General features: G+C 48.7%; 1 protein-coding gene across 10 annotated transcripts in view; it reads right to left on the bottom strand.

Annotated features, from left to right (window-relative positions):
* WASHC1 (WASH complex subunit 1) overlaps positions 1–21,349 on the bottom strand; it is a 63,712-nt gene that overhangs the window by 773 nt on the left and 41,590 nt on the right. For all 10 annotated transcript variants that reach the window (XM_032207698.1, XM_032207700.1, XM_032207695.1 and 7 more), the window contains 8 exons: positions 6,560–6,671; positions 5,876–6,022; positions 2,695–2,831; positions 2,142–2,277; positions 1,432–1,636; positions 971–1,135; positions 677–835; positions 346–414 (listed from right to left, as the gene is read on the bottom strand). In XM_032207698.1, coding sequence (XP_032063589.1) covers positions 346–414; positions 677–835; positions 971–1,135; positions 1,432–1,636; positions 2,142–2,277; positions 2,695–2,831; positions 5,876–6,022; positions 6,560–6,671 — 1,130 coding nt within the window. The remainder of the gene's footprint in view (positions 1–345; positions 415–676; positions 836–970; positions 1,136–1,431; positions 1,637–2,141; positions 2,278–2,694; positions 2,832–5,875; positions 6,023–6,559; positions 6,672–21,349) is intronic.

Genomic DNA, 21,349 nt, shown 5'->3' on the forward strand with positions numbered 1-21,349 from the left:
GAAGCACCAGTGAGTGGGGTACACATGGGGGCAGGAGAACACGGAGGATTAACGAAGCTGATCCCTGTTGGGCAAGGGGACCAGCTCCCTGCCACTGATGAGTCCAAATGGTACCCCTGTGCCTCCCTCGCCCTGCAGTGCTCCCCCTTGGCAGCTTTCAGAGCCCACCATCAGCCCATCACACAACTCCAGCTGGACCTGAGGGTGTTCCCCTGACAGCCCTCTAACTGCCCCCAGCCACGCCGCAGCGCACGGGCCTGTTCCTGGGGCTGTGGCACAAGTGAGGAGCCAGAAACGGCTGGAGCTGTTCCCTGGAGGGAGAAGCAGCCACCCTGCAGGACGTACCTTTGCGCCTCAGCACCAGTTTGTTGAAGAGGTCTGACATCAGATCGCCGCCTTGGCCCGTAGCTCTCACTGAAACAGCAAAACCCCGTGGGTCAGACGAGAGGAGTCAGTGTGAACCTAGCACAGGGGTGACGCGTTCTGCAACACCGTCTTTAGAGTGAGGGGAAAAAATACACCCTGCAGTCTTGTGTCATGCTCCTAACCTCCTCTCCCCCCACAGCCCAGTTATGCCAGCCTCTTCTGCCACCCCTGTGCACTCCTCATGCTCCCGGCTTGCTGATCTCCCCCCAGCCCTCCACCCCCCAGCCCCCTGCAGGAAGCGCCCCGGCACCTTGTTCCTGTTCCTTCTGCTTCTTCTTCTCCAGCTTCCTCTCCTTGACGCTGCGCAGGTTGGCCTTCCCGATGCCCCCAGCCTGGCGGATGGACTCGAGGAGGCTGGCGCGCCCGGTCGAGGGGTTCACCACCTCCTTGGGGGCTCCCTGCACCGCAGCTGCAGGGACGGGAAGGGCCCTGGCTCAGCGCCCCTGCGGGTGGGAGCAGCTCCCCGTTCCCGCTGGGAAGCCGGGGAGGGAACTGCTGGGGCCAAGGAGCGGGGTCAGCTTCTGCTGGTGCCTCCCAGCCTTACCTGCGGGCACGGCCGTGCTGCTCTCCTCGCTCGCTGTCCCGGGGGGTTCGGAGGGCGCTGCGGGCTGGGGCAGGGGCGGAGGGGGAGGCACGGTTGTTGGCGTAACGGGAGGTGGGGGGGGAGGCGGCGGTGGAGGGGGCGGCAGCAGCCCGGGATCTTGAAGGCCTGGAAGACGAAAGAAGCCGTGTGTGAAGAGTCCCAGAGGAGCCAGGCTCAGAGCTTCAGTGGCAACAGATTCGAGCCCTGCCGCATGCAGCATGCAGCAGGGAGCTCGCAGCCTGTGCAGCATCTCGTGCAGCACACGGGGGAGGCGAGGGCTGAGATTCCCCAGCTCCATCCCCCTGGGCACTGCGGCCACCCTGCCATCCCCACCGAGGGACCTCCTCCTCATCTCCGCTTTCTCCTCGCACACCCTGCTCTGCTCCACCCTTCCCCGGGCTGGGAACAGGGGCTGGAAGTACCTGGTTGCAAAGGCTCCACCGACTCGGTGTTGAACGTGGGCAGCTCGGGAATAGCACTGCTGGGCGCGGAGGGCGCGATGCCGGGGCCCAGGTCGGCGCTGTACATGAGGTCGGCAGCGATGCCGGGCAGGTCGGGCAGGTAGGACGGCACGTCGATCTCGGGGACCTGGCCCAGGTCCGGCACATAGAAATAGTTTTCAGCTACCTAAAAGAAACCCAGAGTTAAAAGGTAAGGCAGCGAGTAGGGGCACTGCAGGGAACAGCCAGAGCAGCAGCCAGAGCTGCCCCTCTGCTGGCCCTGCTGCTCTCTGCTCTCGTCCCTGGGAAGAAGCCTACACAGGGCAGTCCCTTCTGTTAGCACAAGGAGTTAGCACAAGGGGGATGATCGAGTGATGGAGCCTCCGAACTCCTCTAGAGCTCTGAGGTGTAGCAGCGAGGCCGGTCGGTATCAGATGACCCTTGTCACACCATCCTGCAAATGCTTGAGCAGAGGCTACCAAGCTTGAGGGTTTTGTGTCACCCATCAAGCCTACACCAGGACTTCAGGCACAAAACCAGGCAAGGTCCTTCTGACAAGCAGGATACCCCCCAGCCCCGTGTGGGGGGCATTCCCCTACCTGCTCTCCGCCCTGCAGAAGCCCTTTCCTCTCACAGAACTCAGTACGACCCCTTGCAGGGGAAGCGGCTGCGGTCCCACAGCTACATCTCACCTGCCGGTCCAGCTGTCCCCTTTCGGTGATGGAGAGAGGAGCATCAAACAGCTTCTCTTCCGTCTCCGTTTCCAGAGCCACATGGGTCTTGGTCACTGCTCCAGCCAGAGGATCCAGGAAAACGTACTTCTTGTACCTGCGGGCGGAGGATGAATCTTTCAGTGAGGCCGAGTCACAGCCAGGAGAAGCAGCATAGCCGAGAGGGGGAGGAAAAGTTCCCAACAGCCTTCACGCTCCCAGTTTGTTTCCTTCCAGCCCCTTTTTCCTGCCTCGCTCCTCCACAGCCAGGAGCTGATGAGCTCCCCGTCCCTCCAGCACAGCCCCCCCACGCTGCCGCCACTCCCCAACTCTCCCCTCACACCTCCTGGCCTGAGAACGCCCTACAGCGCGCAGCAGGACACCCGCCTCTCCTGGTGGCTTGCCACTCAAGGGGCAGGAAGGACTGACAAAGAAGGAAAGTGATCAGCTTGGGAACAAAAAGAAGAGGAGATCCAGCAGTGGAAAGCTCGAGAAAGGCTTAAAGAAGGTGTGCAAGGAAAGCAGGGCAGCTCACAGGTTCTCTGTAGTGTTGAAGAGCAGCAGGGAGCTGAGGGAGCTGATGTTCCTGGGGAGGCTGCCCAGACCTTCTTCTGCATCGTCCTCCTGGTGGATTTTGGTGCTCACGCACAGAGGGAAGTACTTGAGCTTCTCCTGCCAGAAGACAGACACCGGTTGGCAAGACACTAAAGGCACAGCCACTGCAGCAGCTGTGCTCAGCCACCCCATCCACGCTGCTGCATCCACTGCAAGGACTGGGGACCTTGCCGCTTCCTCTCCTCCTCCTAAAACCACCGCTGGGGCTCTGTAGCCAGAGGCAGGGATTGAGCACCTCCATCCAAAAGGCATTTGCTGTTGTGCCTCCATCCGGGATATAGCAGACATTTCCATGCAGGCAAAGCCCCCCCAAACACGTCTGTTACCTCCCCTCTGCTGCCTTCAGCTGATGTTTTAGGAGGTGTGACCCCACTGGGGGGGTACGCAGGGGAGACAAAGGAAAAAGAGGTTAGGAAAAGAACCGCGTGCCTTCGCTAGGCTGATCAGGCAGAAGGGAGTGCGCAGGGTGGAACGTGCCAGATGGTTTTGCAAAGCCTGGGGGATCTGCAGGAGTTTTCAACTCTAATGAACTGAAATATCCTCTCTCCTGGTTCTAAAACTTCATGCATAATATATAGAGCTCCCTTTAGAAAAGGACTTACTACATCTGAGCTGCTCGACTTTTATAGAGCACAGGAATTGCCACCCCAGATCAGACCAGCGTTTCAGCTAGCATGACAGCACCCACTGCCGGGTACGCTGGGGGATGATGTTCAGCGCCCACAACGCACTTTGCTGCACGCACTGCACCAGGGGGAGGAAAGCACCGAGTCCCTGAACCCACAGAAAGCCTCTGAAACCACAAACCTTCATCCCAGTCCCCTCCCCGCACCTTCCCTCAGCCCCTTCGCAATCCCTCTTCTTCTCAGTCAAACTAGGACAAGCAGCAGCCTCGCAGATCCGAGCTGATAGAGCTGCAGATGAGAGGACACCAGAGAGCTAACCAGGACAGCCTGTCAGATTAAACAGCTGGCCCCACTCTTGTGGTTTGTTTCTGCCACCAGCCGCTGACCAAACGTGCCACTTCAAATGCTGCCTGCAGCCTCCTGCCGCCTCGCTACTCCCAGCGGCTCTGCTCTGCCCCGCTCTGAGCCCGTCTTCCCCGGTTGTTGTTGTACGGGGGAACAGGAGACCACTCTTGGTTCGGCTCTAAGAGCACATCTCAGCAACACAAGCAGTTTCTGCTCCTCGAAACTTCAGGTATTGGGCTCGGTAGCCAGAAATACCAGGAAATGGCTTACTCACAGCTCAGCAAATCCACTGGAAGTGTGTATAATGCTCTGAGACTTCAAAATGCTCTAAGACAAGACAGGGAGGTTTTCATCTTTTATTTTCCCCCCAGATATTGCATTCCAACTTGTGAAAAGGACCCTGCCATAAACATCCTGCATTTTTGCACCAGCAAGTAGGCAAAACCACATAACTTGTTACTTAGAGACTACGGAAGCAGAGATTCAGAAGTAAAAGTTCTTTTGATTATTAATATTCATTGCCCAATGTTTAATTTTTTAAGCATGAGGGAATACTGATGTTTTTGCTAGAACTGTTCACACGCTTAGCCCTCAAGTCAAATATACTTTTTTAAGTCTCTCTTTGTAGATTTCAATTAGCACTGGAAGACCGTGCATCACCGTAAGGGTGGAGCGAGACGCCAGCCATTCCTTACTTCTACTCCTATAAGCTAAGGCAGCTATAAAAGCACTGAGCATATTACTCTGAGATGTAAATCCTTTTAATTTGAATGCCGCCGAAGCCCCAGCCTTACTCAAAATACCTGGATCTGTTTTGTAATTTAGAATAGGCACCAGCCATCAATAACATCTCCTGCAGCTGTGAACTCAGACGTCGTTTAAAAATGAGTTTTCTCAAAGCAACACTGAGGCTGCAAGCCAAAGGGTCGGCAGCCTGACATATCCAACGCCGAGGCGAGCTGGCACCTGAAGGTTAGGAGGTGCCAAGAAGCTAGTTCAGCCTCCCCCTGCCCATCACAGACTCTGCAGACTTCACAAGGACATCCCAGGTTACTGGCACTGCTAAAGCCCAGCAAGATTACTCCAGTAACCTGTAACTTTCACTGGGACCTCTTCCCAATCCCAGACGGACTGCATTTCCCATGCTCCACTGGAAAACCCCATTTTCTGGCCTCCTGAGGGGCACCTGCAGCACTGGGACACAGCTCCCACCTCGAAGGCAGTGCCCAGCACCTCAGAAGCCTGAGGGGCTGAGCCAGCTCACCTCTAACCACGCCAGCTGCTATCACGGCCACGTGCAAGGCAAGGGCATCAGGCTTACCACGAGGACACCACCTCTGCTGGTAGCTGCCGTTGCTTATTCTACCAGCCTAAAGCATCCTTTCAACAGCCGAGTTTTCATCTGCTTGGGGTGTGGAGAGGCCAAGGAGAGTTTCCCAGAAGGAAAACATTTTTTTTTTTTTAAATAAAACTGCAGAACCACACATAATTCTAACCAAACTGCTTTCGCCCCAGAGCACAAACCCTAAGTGCTCAGCACAGGCTGCCACCACTTACTCTCAAGCTGACACGAGGAGAGCTTGCCTTCCTGGTGGGGCTTGTGCGTGTGTGTGTGCGTGAGTGAAGTTAGCAAAGGCCACCGTGACTGCTCCCAGCAAAGAGGCCCTCATTAGAAGTGAAAACAGGCGGTGAGCCTCTGCTGAAAGCCCTGAATAATTGAGGAGGCTATAAATGCAAACATTAGACTTCCCTCTGTCACATTTCATTACTGCGAGGCGTGTCAGTCTCCTTGCTTGGCTGTGGCTAAGAAGGGGCTGTCCCCCCATCCTCCTGGCTGCTGCTGGGGCCACGCTGAGCCCCGCTCTGCCAGCAGCTGCTTCTGTGTTGACCCAGATTGCTGGAGAGTTCCTCGGCAGCATTTCACACCAAACCCACCGCTTCTCAGACCTCCCCAGGTAGCCTCTCCCTGCCACTCGGCCCGCAGGCTAACCAGGAGCTCCCTTCCCAGCTGCAAACAGAGATCCTGCTCCCCTCCTACATCCTAAAGCCCCAGTCTGCTTCATCAAAGAGACCAACGGCCTCCCAGTTGCTTTATGTGTTCCTCTCAAGGCCTTTTCTCCTGTTCCTTACCTGCAGAGATTTCTCATCCAGCATTCGGTGCTTGCTCTGAATCTTGTGTCTTGGCCATTTCTGTTTAGCTGGGTCCTCTGCACCAGCAAAAATTGAGCTGTACTCCTGCAGCCGCTCCGGGGCAGGGTACTTGGCACTGGAAAATACCTGGGGGGAGACAAGGAGGAAATTAAAACTCCCAGTGATGAAGCAGTCCTGCACTACAGAAACACAAGGGGTGGATTAAGGCATGTCATCCAGTGGGAATGGACAACCTTGGGGTCAACGGGCTCCTAGGGGCTACCTGTGCAGACCCCACCATGCATGAACCATCAATTCTGGAAGTGGAACTTAGCAGCAGGAGGTCACAGGTGGAAAGGCTTCCACTTGCGGGAAGGAAGGGGAATTGAACTGTAAAATTTAACTGCATTAAACGGAGGGCATGTGCCTTTTGATTTCTCAGGAAGTATTTGGGGCGACAACAAATCCAGGCATCACGAGGCCAGGAACTGGGTGGTCTCTGGGTTTAGAGACCGCTAACTGGCCTTGTCAGGAAGAGGATTCTTAGCGCAGCTCCTGCTCAGAAGCAAGGCGTAGAGAGGTGGATGGGCAGCAGCAGAAGCTAAGCATCTGTTCTTCTGCAGAGCTTGCTTTGGGGTAAAGAGAGAAACAGAAGGAAGAAGGGAGGCCACACAGCCTCACTACCTTAATAGCCTTCTTGCTGCCCTTTATCTTCTCAATCTTTGCCTGTGCGAGGGTGACTCTCTCACTGATGGCCTGAAGTTGTGCCCGGCTGGCCTCCACCCGCTGGGAGATCCTGAGGAGCAAGCACAGTGCTTAAGGGTCAGAATCCAAAGGCAGGGATTTTGTGGCAAGAGCCAGTGCCCAGGCCGAGGGCAAGGATGTGAATCGCAGTGTCTGGGTTGTTTCCTAGGACAAAATAGTACTGGGAGAGAAGTGCTTCTCTCGGTCCAATGTGAAACTAAGTCAGGTCTGTGGCTCGCAGCACAACATTCGTCTGGCTGGTTGAGGCACAGCGCAGAAAATTGTAGAATTGCAGGACAGCAGCCTGCAGAAACACCTCATCGCAGAGCCTGCTAATAAGAAAGCCACAGCCAGTTATCGCCTGCCAACGTATTTTCAATAAAAATAGTTTCTTAAGAACGAAGAGGCATCACATGCCACCGCGCAGAGCTGAGAACTCACAAGGCTTATCCTGTCCTCTCCACCAGCCGTGTGGTGCGTGACTTCCTCCTTGCTGCTTTGCGATTCAGTGCCTGCATCAGTTAAGCAACATTAGGTCCTCATTTGGAGCAATGATGTCTGCTAACTCGTGTAACGTCTGCATGACTAGATCAGCATCCAAATGTTTTGGGAGCGGGGAGAAAAGCGCTCTGTGACAGCAGGGGACAGCATTGCTGGTTAGGTACCTCTGCGTTCACCACGTGGACACGTCCCCGTTCCCACAAAGCTTACAGCAGGCACCTTGCAGCCAGGAGTGTGACAAACCTCCAGCACTGTCACTACCACGCTGGAGGAACTGCTACACCAATTCAGCCAGAGGAGAGGAACTGGGACCGGGCAGCAGCAGCAGGTAACTAGAGTCACCTGCCCAGCAGAGACTTTCTTTCCCCGTGCATAACTCGTACGTGTGCCCCAGCTTCAAGCTCAGAAGCTGACAGTTGTTCTGAAACTTCATCCCTTCAACAAAACCAGCAGGGAACGTTTTTATGGCTGTACAACCTAGCAGGAGACACAGCACTCCGCTTTGGTGCTGGTTTGCAGCAGTGAGTTCCATCGGCTCGTTCTGTGCCTGTGAAAATCAATCTCAAGCATTGCCCTTAAATTTCATTCGAAACCCCTCTTTGCAATTATGTAGAGAACTCCATGCTTTTTTCACCCTGTCTGTGTAATTCCTTTTAGCAACAAAGTTGACATCAGCAGTGATCCACGATTCTCCTTTTCCAACTGTCCCAAACCTGTCTTTTCAAGTGCTTTCACTCGGTACAACGCCTTTTCCACCCCAGTACAGAAACAGACTCTGCTAAAGGCCCCTTGCTGGCTGCAGTAAGTGAAAAAACCCCTCTAAGTACGAGCAGCCTGTTCTTGTACTGTTCTAAAAGACCCCTGCTTCCATCTCTAACCAGCTGAGTGTTTCTGTTTGTTTATAACCATGCACCCCTCTTTCTGGGGGCACGAAAACGCTTTCTTATGCGTATGCCAGGGGAGCACACAGCCGGTTCCTACTTTACTCTTTTTCAAGAGGGAGATGAGTGAACCCAAACCTCACGAGGCTCTGCCTCTCCGTATTATTCCCCACTTCTCCATTCTTTTATTTTAAATAGAGCCTAACAGCTTGTATTTTGTACCAACACCCAGAGCAAATCTGTTCATGGTGTCCTTCCCACACCCTCCCTGTCTCAGAGGAGGATGTCCACATCATTTATAACCTGGATGCTTCTCAGGGCAGTTTCTGTTGCTCCTTTTAGCACACATTTCCTAGCAGCTGGCTGCAGCAAATTTCCCGTGTCACAGGGTTGTCCCATTGCCTCGTTTTGTTCAAGCGTGAAGTGCCTCTGAAGGCCCTAAGCCTTCCCTAACTGGCCTTCCCAGCAAATTTTCCTACTTCACAGTTCACCTCTTTTGTAGATGTTTCATAATTGTATTGACCGCCTCTATTCCCCGCGCTGCTCCTGGGGCCACCTGCCTATTTTTACTTCCTTCAAAACTGAAAAAAATAACAGGTCGTTTATTTCTGCTTTGCCTTTCTCCCTTAAATCAATGATGTAATTTTGCCTCTCACCTGCGAGCAGACATCTGTCCTAGAAGAAAGCAACACAGCCTTCCTGAAGCTCTAAATAAAAGCAAGGTTTCTACTGCCTTTCAGCCAGCACTCTGCTAATTCTCAGGCCAACAGTGCACACGTTTCTCTCCCAGACCGAAGCATTAAGCAAATACTCGTGCTGAGGCCTGAAAACCTGTAACCCTTCTCCCTCTTACTCCATGAACATGAGACAGCAACCTGGGAAGTGAGAACTGAAGGAGGATTTTGCTAGCTTGGGCTCAATCCTCAAAGCCCATAATGAAATTTTCTAGGAAAGTCATTCCCAGAACTTTCTGTGCATTTTAATGCAGAGAAATGAGGAAATAGCTTGGTTAATTTGTTCTTTATAGAGGCTTACTGTTGTCCTCTTCCAGGGTTCAACCAGGCTGACGAGTCCCAGGTACCCTTGGCTTTCATGCTTAACCACGTCCACGTTTCCCATTCATCCTGTTGGATCCCTGGTGTGGCAGAGGAATGGTTCCACCCCTCCCTTTACATCCACAGCAGACACATCACCTGCTCCAAAACACTTCTGGGTACCGGGGTCCCTCCCGCAGTGCAGGAGGGCACCAGGAAGACAAGCACCTCTCACCCACAGTGCTGCACACCTCCTCCTCACGGAAGGTCTGCTGGGACCTCTCCTAAAAAGAAGGCATCTCTAAAACCAGGGCATGACTGGCAAACACTGCCCTAGCTGCAACAGAAATGATGCATCCAGAAGGGAAAGGAGGAAGCTTCTCTATCTACAGCTTCACCTTTCCCTCCTAACCCCAAATAATCAAGGGATTACACTCACCCACTGAAAGGCAGCAGAAGACAGACTGATTGCTCCCAGCACGAGCTGGGGAAGTTGTCCAGTGCCAGCTCAGGAGTTTCAAACCATTACGGCTACTCCTTGTGCTTTGTCCTGGGATCTCCATGCTAAGATTTGCCAGTCTGAACCCGTTGACATCAGGAGATCTGCCAGAAGCCTTCACCTGAGGCGGTGCAGATGCAGGCGTACAACACAGAAGCAACACCCACCGCTCTGCAGAAGGGATTTATTTGTTGCCGAGCACAGAAACTCAAAAATCAAATCAAAACAGTGATTCAACCCCCTCAATCCAACAAATCCATCAAGTGTACAAGCTCCTAAAAACACATAGCTTATGTATGCACAGTTCCAGTTGCATACATTGGTTATAAGGGACAATACATCATACAGGCACTGAAAAAAGATCTGGAAAAATCCTGCTCAAGCATCCTCCAGCAACTTCAGTATTTCTCCTGCTGCGGAAACTGAGCTTACTTGCAGGAGCTGAATTGGTCTTTATAAAGAAAGGAAACCTGAAGGGTTGAAGGAGCCAAAACCCAAGGGCTTCCAGAGCAAAGTGCTAGAGGCAGGGCTGCAGCTGGACTTCAGCCTCTCTTTAGGAAGGAGTGAGTGGCTGAGTGGTGTTTATTTGAAAGGTAGTGGCAAGATGAGCAGAAGTGTTAACAAAATGCTCCATTTGCTGCCCCTCTGCACTCAGGCAGCTGAGAATCCCACCAGCACCTGGACCTGCCCTGCGCCCACCCTATCAGTCACTGCTGTGTGATTTTGCTCTCGGTGCTCTTTTCTGCTTCACAAGCTCCTGTGGTTAGATTCAACGCGACTGGAGCAGCAAAGAAGCAGGAGGCGTAGAGCAGCAGCCCCCCTGCCTTGGGCAGCACGCGTGCTCTGGGACGAGCGAAAGGGGAGCCTGCAGAAGCACGGAGAATGCATCACCTGCCTTCAGAAGCCAGGCGCGGAGCCAAAGCAGCCTTCCCAGCCCAGTGCTGTTCTTTGGGGAAGCAATACATGCGGCAGATTAAATCTATCTAGTAGATTATCTCATAATCCATACAGACTTTTATTTTTGTCTATGCAGATATTAAAGCCAATCTTTCATCTGCTTTGATTCAAGCTTTCACATTCTCTGTCCCTCTCAAGTCTTTTTACACTCGAGCTCCCCTTCTTGCCCTCAATGTAGATCTCGTTGCTTCTTTCTCCTCAAGCCCTCCCCCTGCTGCCTTGTGCTCGACTCCACGTTAGAGGTGACTCCCTGAAAGCACCCCCAGTGGTTCTCAGGAAGACTTATCCCACCTCACCACTGCCCTTCCTGGCCCCGTATCTTCTGTCTCATCTGCAGCCGCAGAGCTGATCATTTCCGATTATCTCCTTATAACTTCTCTGATAATCCTCACATCCAGCAGCTACTGAAAGACCTCCCCAGCTGCATCTGTGTAAGCTCAGAGGGGAAAAACAATTTTTCTCTTACTCTCTCAGGAAAAGGACACGAAGTGTTAGGAATTTGGCATGCAGGACACTGGACTCTGCCTGTCAATTGCCAGCACTGGTAATAATCCCATCTTCCTATTAGTGTCTCCAAGCACTTCACAATGCCAAAAAAAAATGTGATTTTTATCACCTATACTTTCTCGGGATCAGACAGCATCAGAAAAATGTTTAAAATCCGAGCAGGTTTGAAGATAGGCTGACAGGTTATCAGAAAGGTGACTGAGCAAAGCAGCTTGAGGAAAAGACAGAATTCAGCTGGAGGGAAGCATCACAGCAGAAGCGGGGCCTGTGCTGTCCACGTTGAGCGCACGCATCACCCCGAAGTGACAGGGCTGACAAAATTTGGGAATTGGAAGAGAGAAGAGGTGAGTTCCACATCAAGGTGAATGAGAAAGACAAGGCAGCGGAGTCTGGGAGCAAACCTCTCTGGAATACCAAAGAACTTCAATTTCATGTCTGAAGTACAAAAGTAAGTGATCAACCAAGGAGAAAGAACATTACGGAGCAGAATGAGAAACTAAGTTGCACAGGAGGATAAGCAGCCCAAGTATTAAATGACTTTTCCTTAAATGAGGACTGTACACATCACAGCCAGACAGACTCCTGGTCTCCTCCCAGCCCCGAGTGATAGCAGGGAAATGCTTGGTGTTATTCTAAACTTCTAGGTATGTAGGGTAAATTTTTCTATAAACCCCTGGCTTTTTGCCTGAGAGTCAAGCTTTTTTTTTTTTTTTTTTTTCTAACTAACAGTGATTTCATTAAATCCCTCCCTTACTGCAGGAGGTGTGAATTAGAAGGGATGCTGTTTATGGTTCTTGCATTTCGTTACATCCCCAGACTCTAGAAGCAGCCTGGTGATGAAGCAGGGCAATGATGAAGGATATCAGTGCTGGCTGCCGCTCCTCCTTCCACACCACTGCAAAACCAGCACAATAGCACCAGAGATGTTTGAGGTACCATCAGAGCCATAGCACAAGGTCCAGCAGGTTTCCAGAAGTGAGAGGACAAGCGGGGAGGCGAGGAGAAACTACTGCTGTGATGAAAGCAGTCTTCTCAGGCTACAGGGCCCACTTCTTTCCTGGGACGCAGAGACATGTCATTACCCTACTCCATTTGTATGCTGCAGAGAATAATAAAATCTCAAACTTTTCCAACTTCTAATTTGCGTAAGAATCTTGCTGAAACAAAGCCGTGGGCTTTTATAGCTCCTCAGGCTGCTGAAGTGGTGGGGAAACATCAACGTTATCACCCCCAGGGCCCATAACTCAGGGCTTCGGTGCTCTGCCACTAGACCGAAACAGGCCTAGAGACTAGGCTAGAATTTCTGAGTGTGCCAGCGTGTGCTTCCCAAACTGCCTCACCGCAGTGACCAGCGGTCACAAACGGGCTGTGAGAAGCCCGAGTTCCCCTCCCACCGCCCCCACACAATGACTCTACCCAGCTGCTAGCGACGTCGCAGAATCGAGATGGAGAGAGCCGGAGGAAAGCTGCTGAGCCATTTACGGCTTACAGCGAGCTAGGGGAGCATTCAAAACCAGTTCACCTCCGAAGTCTGAGAGGCAAAAAGGAAAAACGCGTGCTTTTTACAAAAAGCCAAATACATTCAACCACTCAAAGAAAGATCAACTTGTTTGCTTTCTGCTCTTCTCTCTCCTTCATCTTTAAGCATTTTTTATAGTCTTATTTCATGTCTGAGTAAGTGCAATCAGAACCTGTCATCACACACCATCTCTGACAGAAAGAAATCCCAAGTGAGACAGCGCAATCAATGTTCCTTCCTCCATTATGGGCTTGGGTATTATACTAATTAATGTTTATCACACTTTGATTGCTCCTTAAGCATGATTTGCAGGTGTTTCAGCACCGCGCATCGCCCCACTCCTGCAATGCCTAACAGCTTTTCAGATTAGAGGCTGATCAAGGTTGTCAGGTTATCCTCGGCGTGATCTGCTATGCACCGCTCCTCAGAGGTCATGTTCTCCCACAAAAATAATTTCATTTTGATTTTTAATCCCTTGCTTCACAAGGTGCTCCCACTACCGTGAATTAGGTTTATATAAAAATGGAAACGATTTGAATTTTGACCTATCACCACTGTGCCCTCTTCCTCTGTAGCATTGTTCTCCCTCCTAGAAAAGCTTTTTTTTTAAAAAAAAAAAAAAAAAAAGAAAAAAAGGTTACAAACAAGTTCTTCTTTAACCTTCCAGCCTTTATACTTGCCTCTCAGCACAGACTGATGTGGAAGTAAACAGCCTGTCCTTTCTTTCAAAGAATTGTATGCTAACCTGCAAGACTGTGTTTGCAAATAAATCACATAATTAGTTCTTTTAGTTTAACCACACAGGCTGCTTTTTGGTCAAACTTCTTCTCCAACATTTGGGAAGGATGGTCTAAAAGAAGGAACGGGGAAAAGAAAGATACTTCTGCCAGTACTGATGGAATTTTAGAGGTGACTTGCTGAGTTCTCCCACGGGCACTGTGGAAGCAAATACTGAACAAGATTACGGGGCTGTTTCCCAGAACAGCCATGGCGAGTTCTGAGATGCCAGGCAGGAGATGCCTTATGCTGCAGTAACTGTTTTATTACCTGTACAGCCTGCACTCCTCCTTGCACATTCCTCATGAGTGGTCACTCACCAAAGCTCAATCTTTTGTAGTAATAGCCTCCAGTGTTTTGTTTCTTTGTGTAAATTGCTATCGACAGGGAAGTTGCTTCCTGTTTGGACAGAGTTTTTTGAGACTGTCAAAAGTAAAAGACCAAATTTTGTTTCCACACAGCTTGAAGTTATGCATCATCTTGGGCAAATAGCTTGAGAAGGTGTTCTGGCACCTTGTAATCTTGAATTAATCAGCTGTGTACACAAACATTACGTTTCTCTTGCTCCTTTCTCTCACTAAAGCACCTTTCTTAGAGCAAAGATCTTCCTTTCTGTCCCCAGAGCAGAAAACGTGTATTGAACGGTTATGAACCGACCCCAACCCCCAGGCCCCGATCCCTTGTGCTGCTTGGGGTAGGAAGAAGTAGCAGCTCCCTATTGGTGTTAAACCACCACAGCAGAACCTTCCAGGTAAGCTGAGCATCCACCTGTTCGTTGTGATGGAGGCTTTTTACACCAACACAGCAGTGCTCCTAGCCTGGTTATCTCCATTACCAACAGAAGCCCTCGTCCCCAAGAACAAGAATGCTGATGGAAACACAGCCACCTCCAGAGGAGAAACGATTCCTCGTGATAGCAATTCAAACCCCCCCCCGTTCTCTGAGAAAAGCACTACTTCCCTTCGCATTTAATCTAACATTATTAGAACTCCACAGCTTTTCAGCCAAAGATCTCAAAGCAATTTCTATGCGTTAATTAAGTCTCGGTGGCTTGTGACTCCGAGAGTGGAATCGTTTGTTCCCAGTGACAAAGGAAATGTGGGGAAATTCACAGTACAGTCCCCGCAGACCAGATTTCAGTTTGTCATTCGTTAATTTGAACAATATTTGCTTTAGCTCACAGGAACTAACACATATGTATTTCAGTAGCTGCTGAATTTTCAGCTTTGCTATAGCCAGTAAGCACTGATGCAAGAGACTGGCCATTTTCTTCATCAACATTTCTTTTCTGGATCAAAACCAAACCCTGTTCCCACATTAAAGCCAATGCAGAAACCTTTACCTTCAAGCTTGCTTCTTAAGCTTCTCCCCACTTAGCAGGAGCTGACGGCAATCACACCAAATTCTGCCTCCGTGCCACAAGCTGAACACTTGGGTCTTCCTTTCAATAACAGATACTTAAAGCTTTCGAGCTTGTACTTGCCCAAGAGCATGATCAAGTGACTAATTAATAATCCTCCTCACCATCCTGTGAGGACCACTACTGATTCCCAAGATCCTTCCCAAATTTTCCTACCAAGAAAGCAAGCATTTCTTGTGCTGTTGGGCTTTCTCAGCAACACTTACTAGCCCTTTGCTAGTTAAGAAACCTCATTGCTAATTACATCTTTTCCCTTTCTCACCCATGCTTCCAATTTGAAGTTCCTCTCACAACAGACCCCTCTCGGTCAAAAAAGGGCCTCCTTCTCCTAAGGGAAAGATTTCTTTCCTCATTTTCTGTCAATGGAGCTTTTAATTTCACGGTATTTGCACTTGAGAAATAGGAGCTGTTTAGTGTTACTTCTTCATTTTCCTACAATCAATCGCATTCACACTCAAAGCTCAAAAGGTACCTTCTCTGATATGCCCATTAACAAGCTAATTTGAGTGCAAGTGCTTCTTCACCAAATGAGAGTAACTCTTCCTGACGTTATCCATCTGACACCCTTCCTGAGTGGTTACAGCACTTTTACTTCTTAAAAAAAATCTAGTTACTTTTCCAAAAAACAACTTTGTGCCCCAGGCAGAGTTTTTTTCTTCTCCAAACAGAATCAAAGAGCAGATACCTCTCTGCTCAGACTGACAGCTGCTCTGTCATTTCAAGGCAACAGCCTGTGACACAGCAGTGATCAGACAGCACCTTGAGAACAGTTCCAGATCCATGACTTCATTTGCCTCAGTGTCCTTTTAAACTCATTTCCCTAAGTGCTGACTTGCAAATAGTCAGCACGCAGGGAGATACTGACTTCACAGCAACACCTGAACAAATTTGTACCGTATCCTTTTCAAACCTCCCTCCCCACCACAAAACTGCCAGGACCAGAAATTCAGACATTCTGATAGCCTATTTGTGAAATCCTAACACAGTAAATATTCGCACAGCCCAATGCCTTTAGCAGCAGTTAATCCTCTCATCCCAGATAACAAAGTAAGCATGAAGCATAATGAAGGGCATGATTTTGGCTGTGGCTTGTTATTTATTTCTTTTCCTGAATTGTCCATATGCTAGAAAGAACAAAGAAAACCCTGCCTGGTGCCCAGCAGCCCAGCAGGAGTTGGGAGCTTTTCACCTTCCCTCTCTCAAAGTCACAAAGAAAAGTCTGGATTTGGTCTAGGAACAATTCAGAACCAACAACATCCAAGATGCCACTTCCAAAAGTGCTGCTGTTGAAGCAAAACCAAAGAAACCCAGTCACTGGGCCGAAGTGATAGAGAGAACTGAGGTGGGGAGAACAAGCACGTTCTAGCTGGGTTTGGTGCCGAGTGACTGGCATATCATACACACATCATTGATAATCAGAGAGGCAATTATTGCTGCACTACCACAGAGCAGAAGTGCAACAGCTTTACCTTCTCTTCTACAAGGAATGTCCTGTCATGCCTCTTAGGCCCATCAAGCACATCATCTTATGCAGCTTTGATGGTACACCCAAAATTCCTACAAGTAAAATAAAGCCAGCTATTTCCATTTTAAAATGTGTATTAATTCAGAGTAAGTATCGTATTCTTGGATAAATTAAGCTCACTGAGCTCAGAAGACGCTGTATTACCCACACGGGGTTTCTCTTTAACACACTTTACGTCTAAATTCCTCATCCCCTCCTCTCCCTGATGGCACAGCATGGTAGATTCCCTCAATAAAGTGATTACCTGGAGGATTTAGGTGGAGGAAAAATAGGAAACCCTTCATTAGCATCTCCTGTCTGCAAAAGTGCTGGTCTGTCTTAACTGTCAGTTGCATTTACACCCAAACTCCAACCTACCCACTCTGATAAAGCCCAGTGACAGCACCACAGCTAGTCAAAAAGAAGGACCATGGAAAGCAAATTTAATCCGCCAGCCAAGTGTGAAGAACAGACCTTTGGCACTCTGCTTCCTCCCCCAACTCCTTCCCCAGTGCACACGCTCCCATTTATAGAGGAGGGGTTCTGTAACACGCATTTCAAGGCGCTCAGTGTTATTTTCCAGACAGTTTCCTCCACGCTGGATCCCTGACGGAAGTCATGCCTGTAAAACAAAGTGACTTGCTTGCATCTCTTCCTCCAGGGATGGCTGAGTAGACAAAACTCACCCACAGGAGGAGAAAATGACTCCAACACAGAGCGAGAGCGGAGGAGTCCAGCATCTGAAGGTGGTTCAGAAGGTAGAGCTATCGCTTTGCGTAAGAAAAGCAAAACATGACAGTTGTGTCAGGAAGAGCAGGAGGGGGCAAATTCAGCAATATTGCCACACCCGCCCGCTAAGAAAGAAGGGAACATTTGGTTTGCTGTAAGGCACGCACTGGTTTGTTGTTAAGATCTGCTTCGCCTTGGTTATTTCCAAAGGAGAGTAATAGTTACAGCCTCTTGGGGTGTGAGGGGAGGAAGGAATGCCTCTCTGCTCGGGGAAGTTCATCAGATCTTTCCTGAATCTCTGTTGATTAATAGCACCTTCTTGCCCTGGTAGTTTATACACTTATTGCTGGACAAATCACAGCCACAAGCTTTGCTGGGGCCACTCCTGGAAAAAGTTCTCAGTGCTCAAGAACTGTGGGAAGGTAGCAGGGAAGCACACGTAGCACTCCCACGCTACTCAGCCATGAGCTCTTTCTGTCTCTCACAGGCATGGCTGGGATGTCAGCCCCAGTTCTGCTCTCTGGGCAGCCCTCAAGGCCCAGATACAGTCCAGACCCAAAATATTTTTCAGTCCCTCTCATCCCATTGGCCTACTGAGGTTTCAGCACCATGGATCTTAGCAAAAACACAGTCAGAGACATGCTGTAGCACAACTCGTCCACTCCTTCCCCTCTAAAACTCATTTTCCTGCCATACCATCCCCTCATTCCCACTGACCTGCAATTTCCCTCCAACCCAGCTCTACTTTTAAGGCACCTCCTCACACTTAAAAACAGCTCATACAAGTAATTCATATATTTGCATGTCTCAACTGGATGGAAACCCTGAAGCAACTCTGAGGAGATGAGCCTAGAAAAGGCATCAACAAGGCCACACAGCTCTGGCTTCAGAATTAACTGAAGGCAAACATGAAAATCTGGTCCCAATGTAAAGGCTTGCATTACTTACTGGAACAAGTCTTGAGCCAATAAACTTCCTGACTTCTTTCTCAAAAGGCTCTCAGTGCTCCTGCTACACAGAAAAGCCTTCTGCTTTAGGGTTCCGTGGGGGATTTTTTTCCTCACATACTTGAGAGCATCATGGATACAACAAACCATTATTATTTCTAGGTACGTTACTCTCATGCTCAAGGAAATTCAGATTTCCAGGCATTTAAAACCTCACTGCATTAATGAATCTGACAGTATTTCTGAAATCCATAAGTCTCCCGCAAGCACCACCGTGAATTCCTAGTGCTCAGACTCCAGGCTACCCTCATACCACCTGCTTAATCCAGAAACAGTTCAGTAAGCAAAAAGCTACATCCTGTCAGTAGCAGAGAGCTTCTCTTCAGCTTCCATTTCTTAAAGCAGCTAGGACAGGGGGAATTATACCTCTGCACTTTTTGTTACAGGATACTCCATAAAAGTTTAATCCTATTTACAGCAGTTGGGGTATATGAAGTGATCCATCCCTCAACTTAGCCACAGCTCTGTCCTTACACTGGCTGAGCTTTAAATAATATTGGGTGCAAGAAAGCATTGCTCATCAAGATAATCACTTCTCACCTTCACAAATGGGTTTAATGTTTGCTTCCTTTGCTCTTCCTGCCACAGACTTCATTTCTATAGATGGTTTTGAAATCGGCTTTATCTATTTTGTAAGATGCCCTTTGAATAATAAACAATGGTAGCTACCATATGTGGCATCTCCCGTGTTAAAATCGCATCTCCTAAGAAAGTTTAGAAAGATTGTGCTGAGTCATAAGCAATCTACGGATGGTGGTAAATCCATTTTAGCCTACAGATACCTAAAAATTTGTTAAAATAAAAAGCAAATGAAATTAAGTCAGAAAGCCAGTATGATCTGCATGGGATTAGACTGAATATTCTTCTGATTAATCATTTTCTTCAAGATGCAGTTTTGCTGTGTGAACAGAACCCTCAGAGCAAGAAGTTCCCATGTTACCAAGTACTTTTTTATTTTAATTTTAATGTGTGTGAAGATTATCACAAACTTCTGGGACGCCTCTTTTCAGGAAATCTGTCTCCTACAGTTGTAGGCAAAAACATCCCTTTTATAAATGATTAGCATTGTCCTAATTAACCCTACAGAAGCTCAGGTGGTATCTCTCCATGCTCATGCCTGAACAAAGAAAATAAACCAAACAACACCAAATCAAAGCTCTGCTTTACACTACTAAAAGAGGAACCTTGCCTGCCCCCCATTTTCCTTCTGTGTAGCTCCTTCACCCTTTCAGGAGAAGAAATCCTACTTCTGAATTGGAAAGATCTGACCTGCCCACAGTCAGAAAAAACACGAGTTGTCAAGAGAGGAAGGAACAGATTCGGGCCTCAGAATGAGCAAGCCACAATCATACATATCCTGCCTGGTATTTTTACAGCTACCGAGTTACACTTCTGTAGTTAGCTGTACCTTACACTTCTTTCTGCTTTTGAATCTCCCACATGCTTTCTCAGGGAGTCTGTCTTGTCCTGTCTTTAAGGATCAGAGAGCGAATTAGCTCATCAGAACTTGAAAACTGCTGCTCATAATTGAGTTTTCTGCAACGAGGTACACAGTACAAACAAGAGACCATCCTGTCAGGGTTAAAAAAAAAAAAAAAAAAAGGCAAAATAACAAACCATATGTACCAAAGTTACTTAAGCTTCTCTTTACTGTTTGCCTTTTGTACTGCACATGCCATCTGTTTTGATCAAATTATTTTACATTTCCGTTAGACATTCTACTACCATGAAGGGCCGTGTGAGCACAGACAGAACCCTCTCAGGAGCTCCATTAAGGCTGAAATTACTGCCTGCCTCCTTATTCTAAGCAGCCTTGACACAAATTCCAGAAATGGGAGAACACTTCTCCTCCAACTTTTGCATTTTGCTTTAGTTTACTTTAAAACAAAGAAACAAACAAACAAAAAAAACAACAAACTACTTACAGGCAATTGATACATTGGCAGTTTGGCATGACTGCACCTAACCCACTCATTTTCTTTTCTGTGACTGAGGATACAGCTGAGGCACATTTCTTTTTGTGCTCCTGGATAGCCACTTCAGCAGCCTGGATGCCCCATTCCATCATTTTATTTTCAGTTGGAGAATCAAGCATTAAGCACCCCTCTTCCCCCAAAGAATGTTTTCTGTAGCTAATGCAAAGTCATCTCGTGCTTTGAGAAACATTTTGCATTAATGCCAACGCTAAGTCTCTCAGTTATTCATTAAAATGTACCTCTATTTGCAGACTTGCTATTAAGTGCAACAAGCTTAAGTCTGCTTAGAGGAAGATACTGCGGGTGAAGCACTTCAATCATCCCTTTAAATTACTCATTTTAAACTATGCTGAAGGCCTCGTTAGCATAAAGAAGGCTACAGCTCTCTTATCAAGTTCAAGCCTGCCTTTCAATCTCTTAAGGCAGAACAGATTGATCATCCTCCTTTGGGGGAATGGGATTCAAAGATAAACAGCCTGCCAGCGATAGGAACTGTTGTGGAAGGGCTGATGTTAGTAGACTTAGAGCAGGGGCTTAAGTAACCATCACTACATTTCAATGACAATGCCCTAAAAAGCATCTTGCAGAGTCAAATTCAGCATTCTGTTCTTCAAAAAGACGCCTTTCATCTCCGAGAGTCCCAAAGACACAGATTTTCAGCGCTTTCCGAAATGAGCAAAAATCCTGTCTTGCTAATTCTCCATCACGTTTGTTTCATTTTTATGGCATAATCTGCTAATGACTTCCCACCAGTCAGTCTCCTCTTTCCTCCTAGTCCAATTTCATTTCAAGTTGACAGCTGTAACTGTGCTCCCCACCCCGCTCTCCATGGAGTTGTCAAGGCTGGGTCTCAGACCCCACAAGATTTTAAACTTAGGGACTTTAGCAGCATCTGGAAAGAGCTGTAATCTGGACTCCTGCAGAACATTCTCTATGCCTCCACTCCTCGAGCGTGTGAGAGGATTGCTACTGCCAGCTGCCACCAGGCATGCTGACCTGACCCCCATGCACCAACTTGAAGTTTTCCCCATAGTTTTGGCAGCTCTCTCAAGCTCCACCTTTACAAGCTTTCAAATTCAGCTTCTAGAGGACCACAAGAGCTAAAACTAGTGGAGTTTCTTATGAAGAGTATGCTACCTTTACAAAAATCCACATTACTTGGATACACCTCTACAATAATAATCAACACCTGCAGGCAAAAAATTCCTCCCTCTGTCTCCCTCACACTTTTTATCTCAATATCTGCAGGCTGTCCACCCACTTCTTTACATTACCACTCCTGCTTAACCTTCCTAGCAATGAATGCCTGCTCCTACAGCCCCTCTCAAGAGAGCTATCTGAAACCAAGCAAGACCTAGCATACTCTTCCAAATGGCCTCTTGGACAAGGCCAAAGTACGACGAGGTGACACGTTGCTCA

Source organism: Aythya fuligula, chromosome 1 (assembly GCF_009819795.1).
Source record: "Aythya fuligula isolate bAytFul2 chromosome 1, bAytFul2.pri, whole genome shotgun sequence".
NCBI classification, from domain to species: domain Eukaryota; kingdom Metazoa; phylum Chordata; class Aves; order Anseriformes; family Anatidae; genus Aythya; species Aythya fuligula.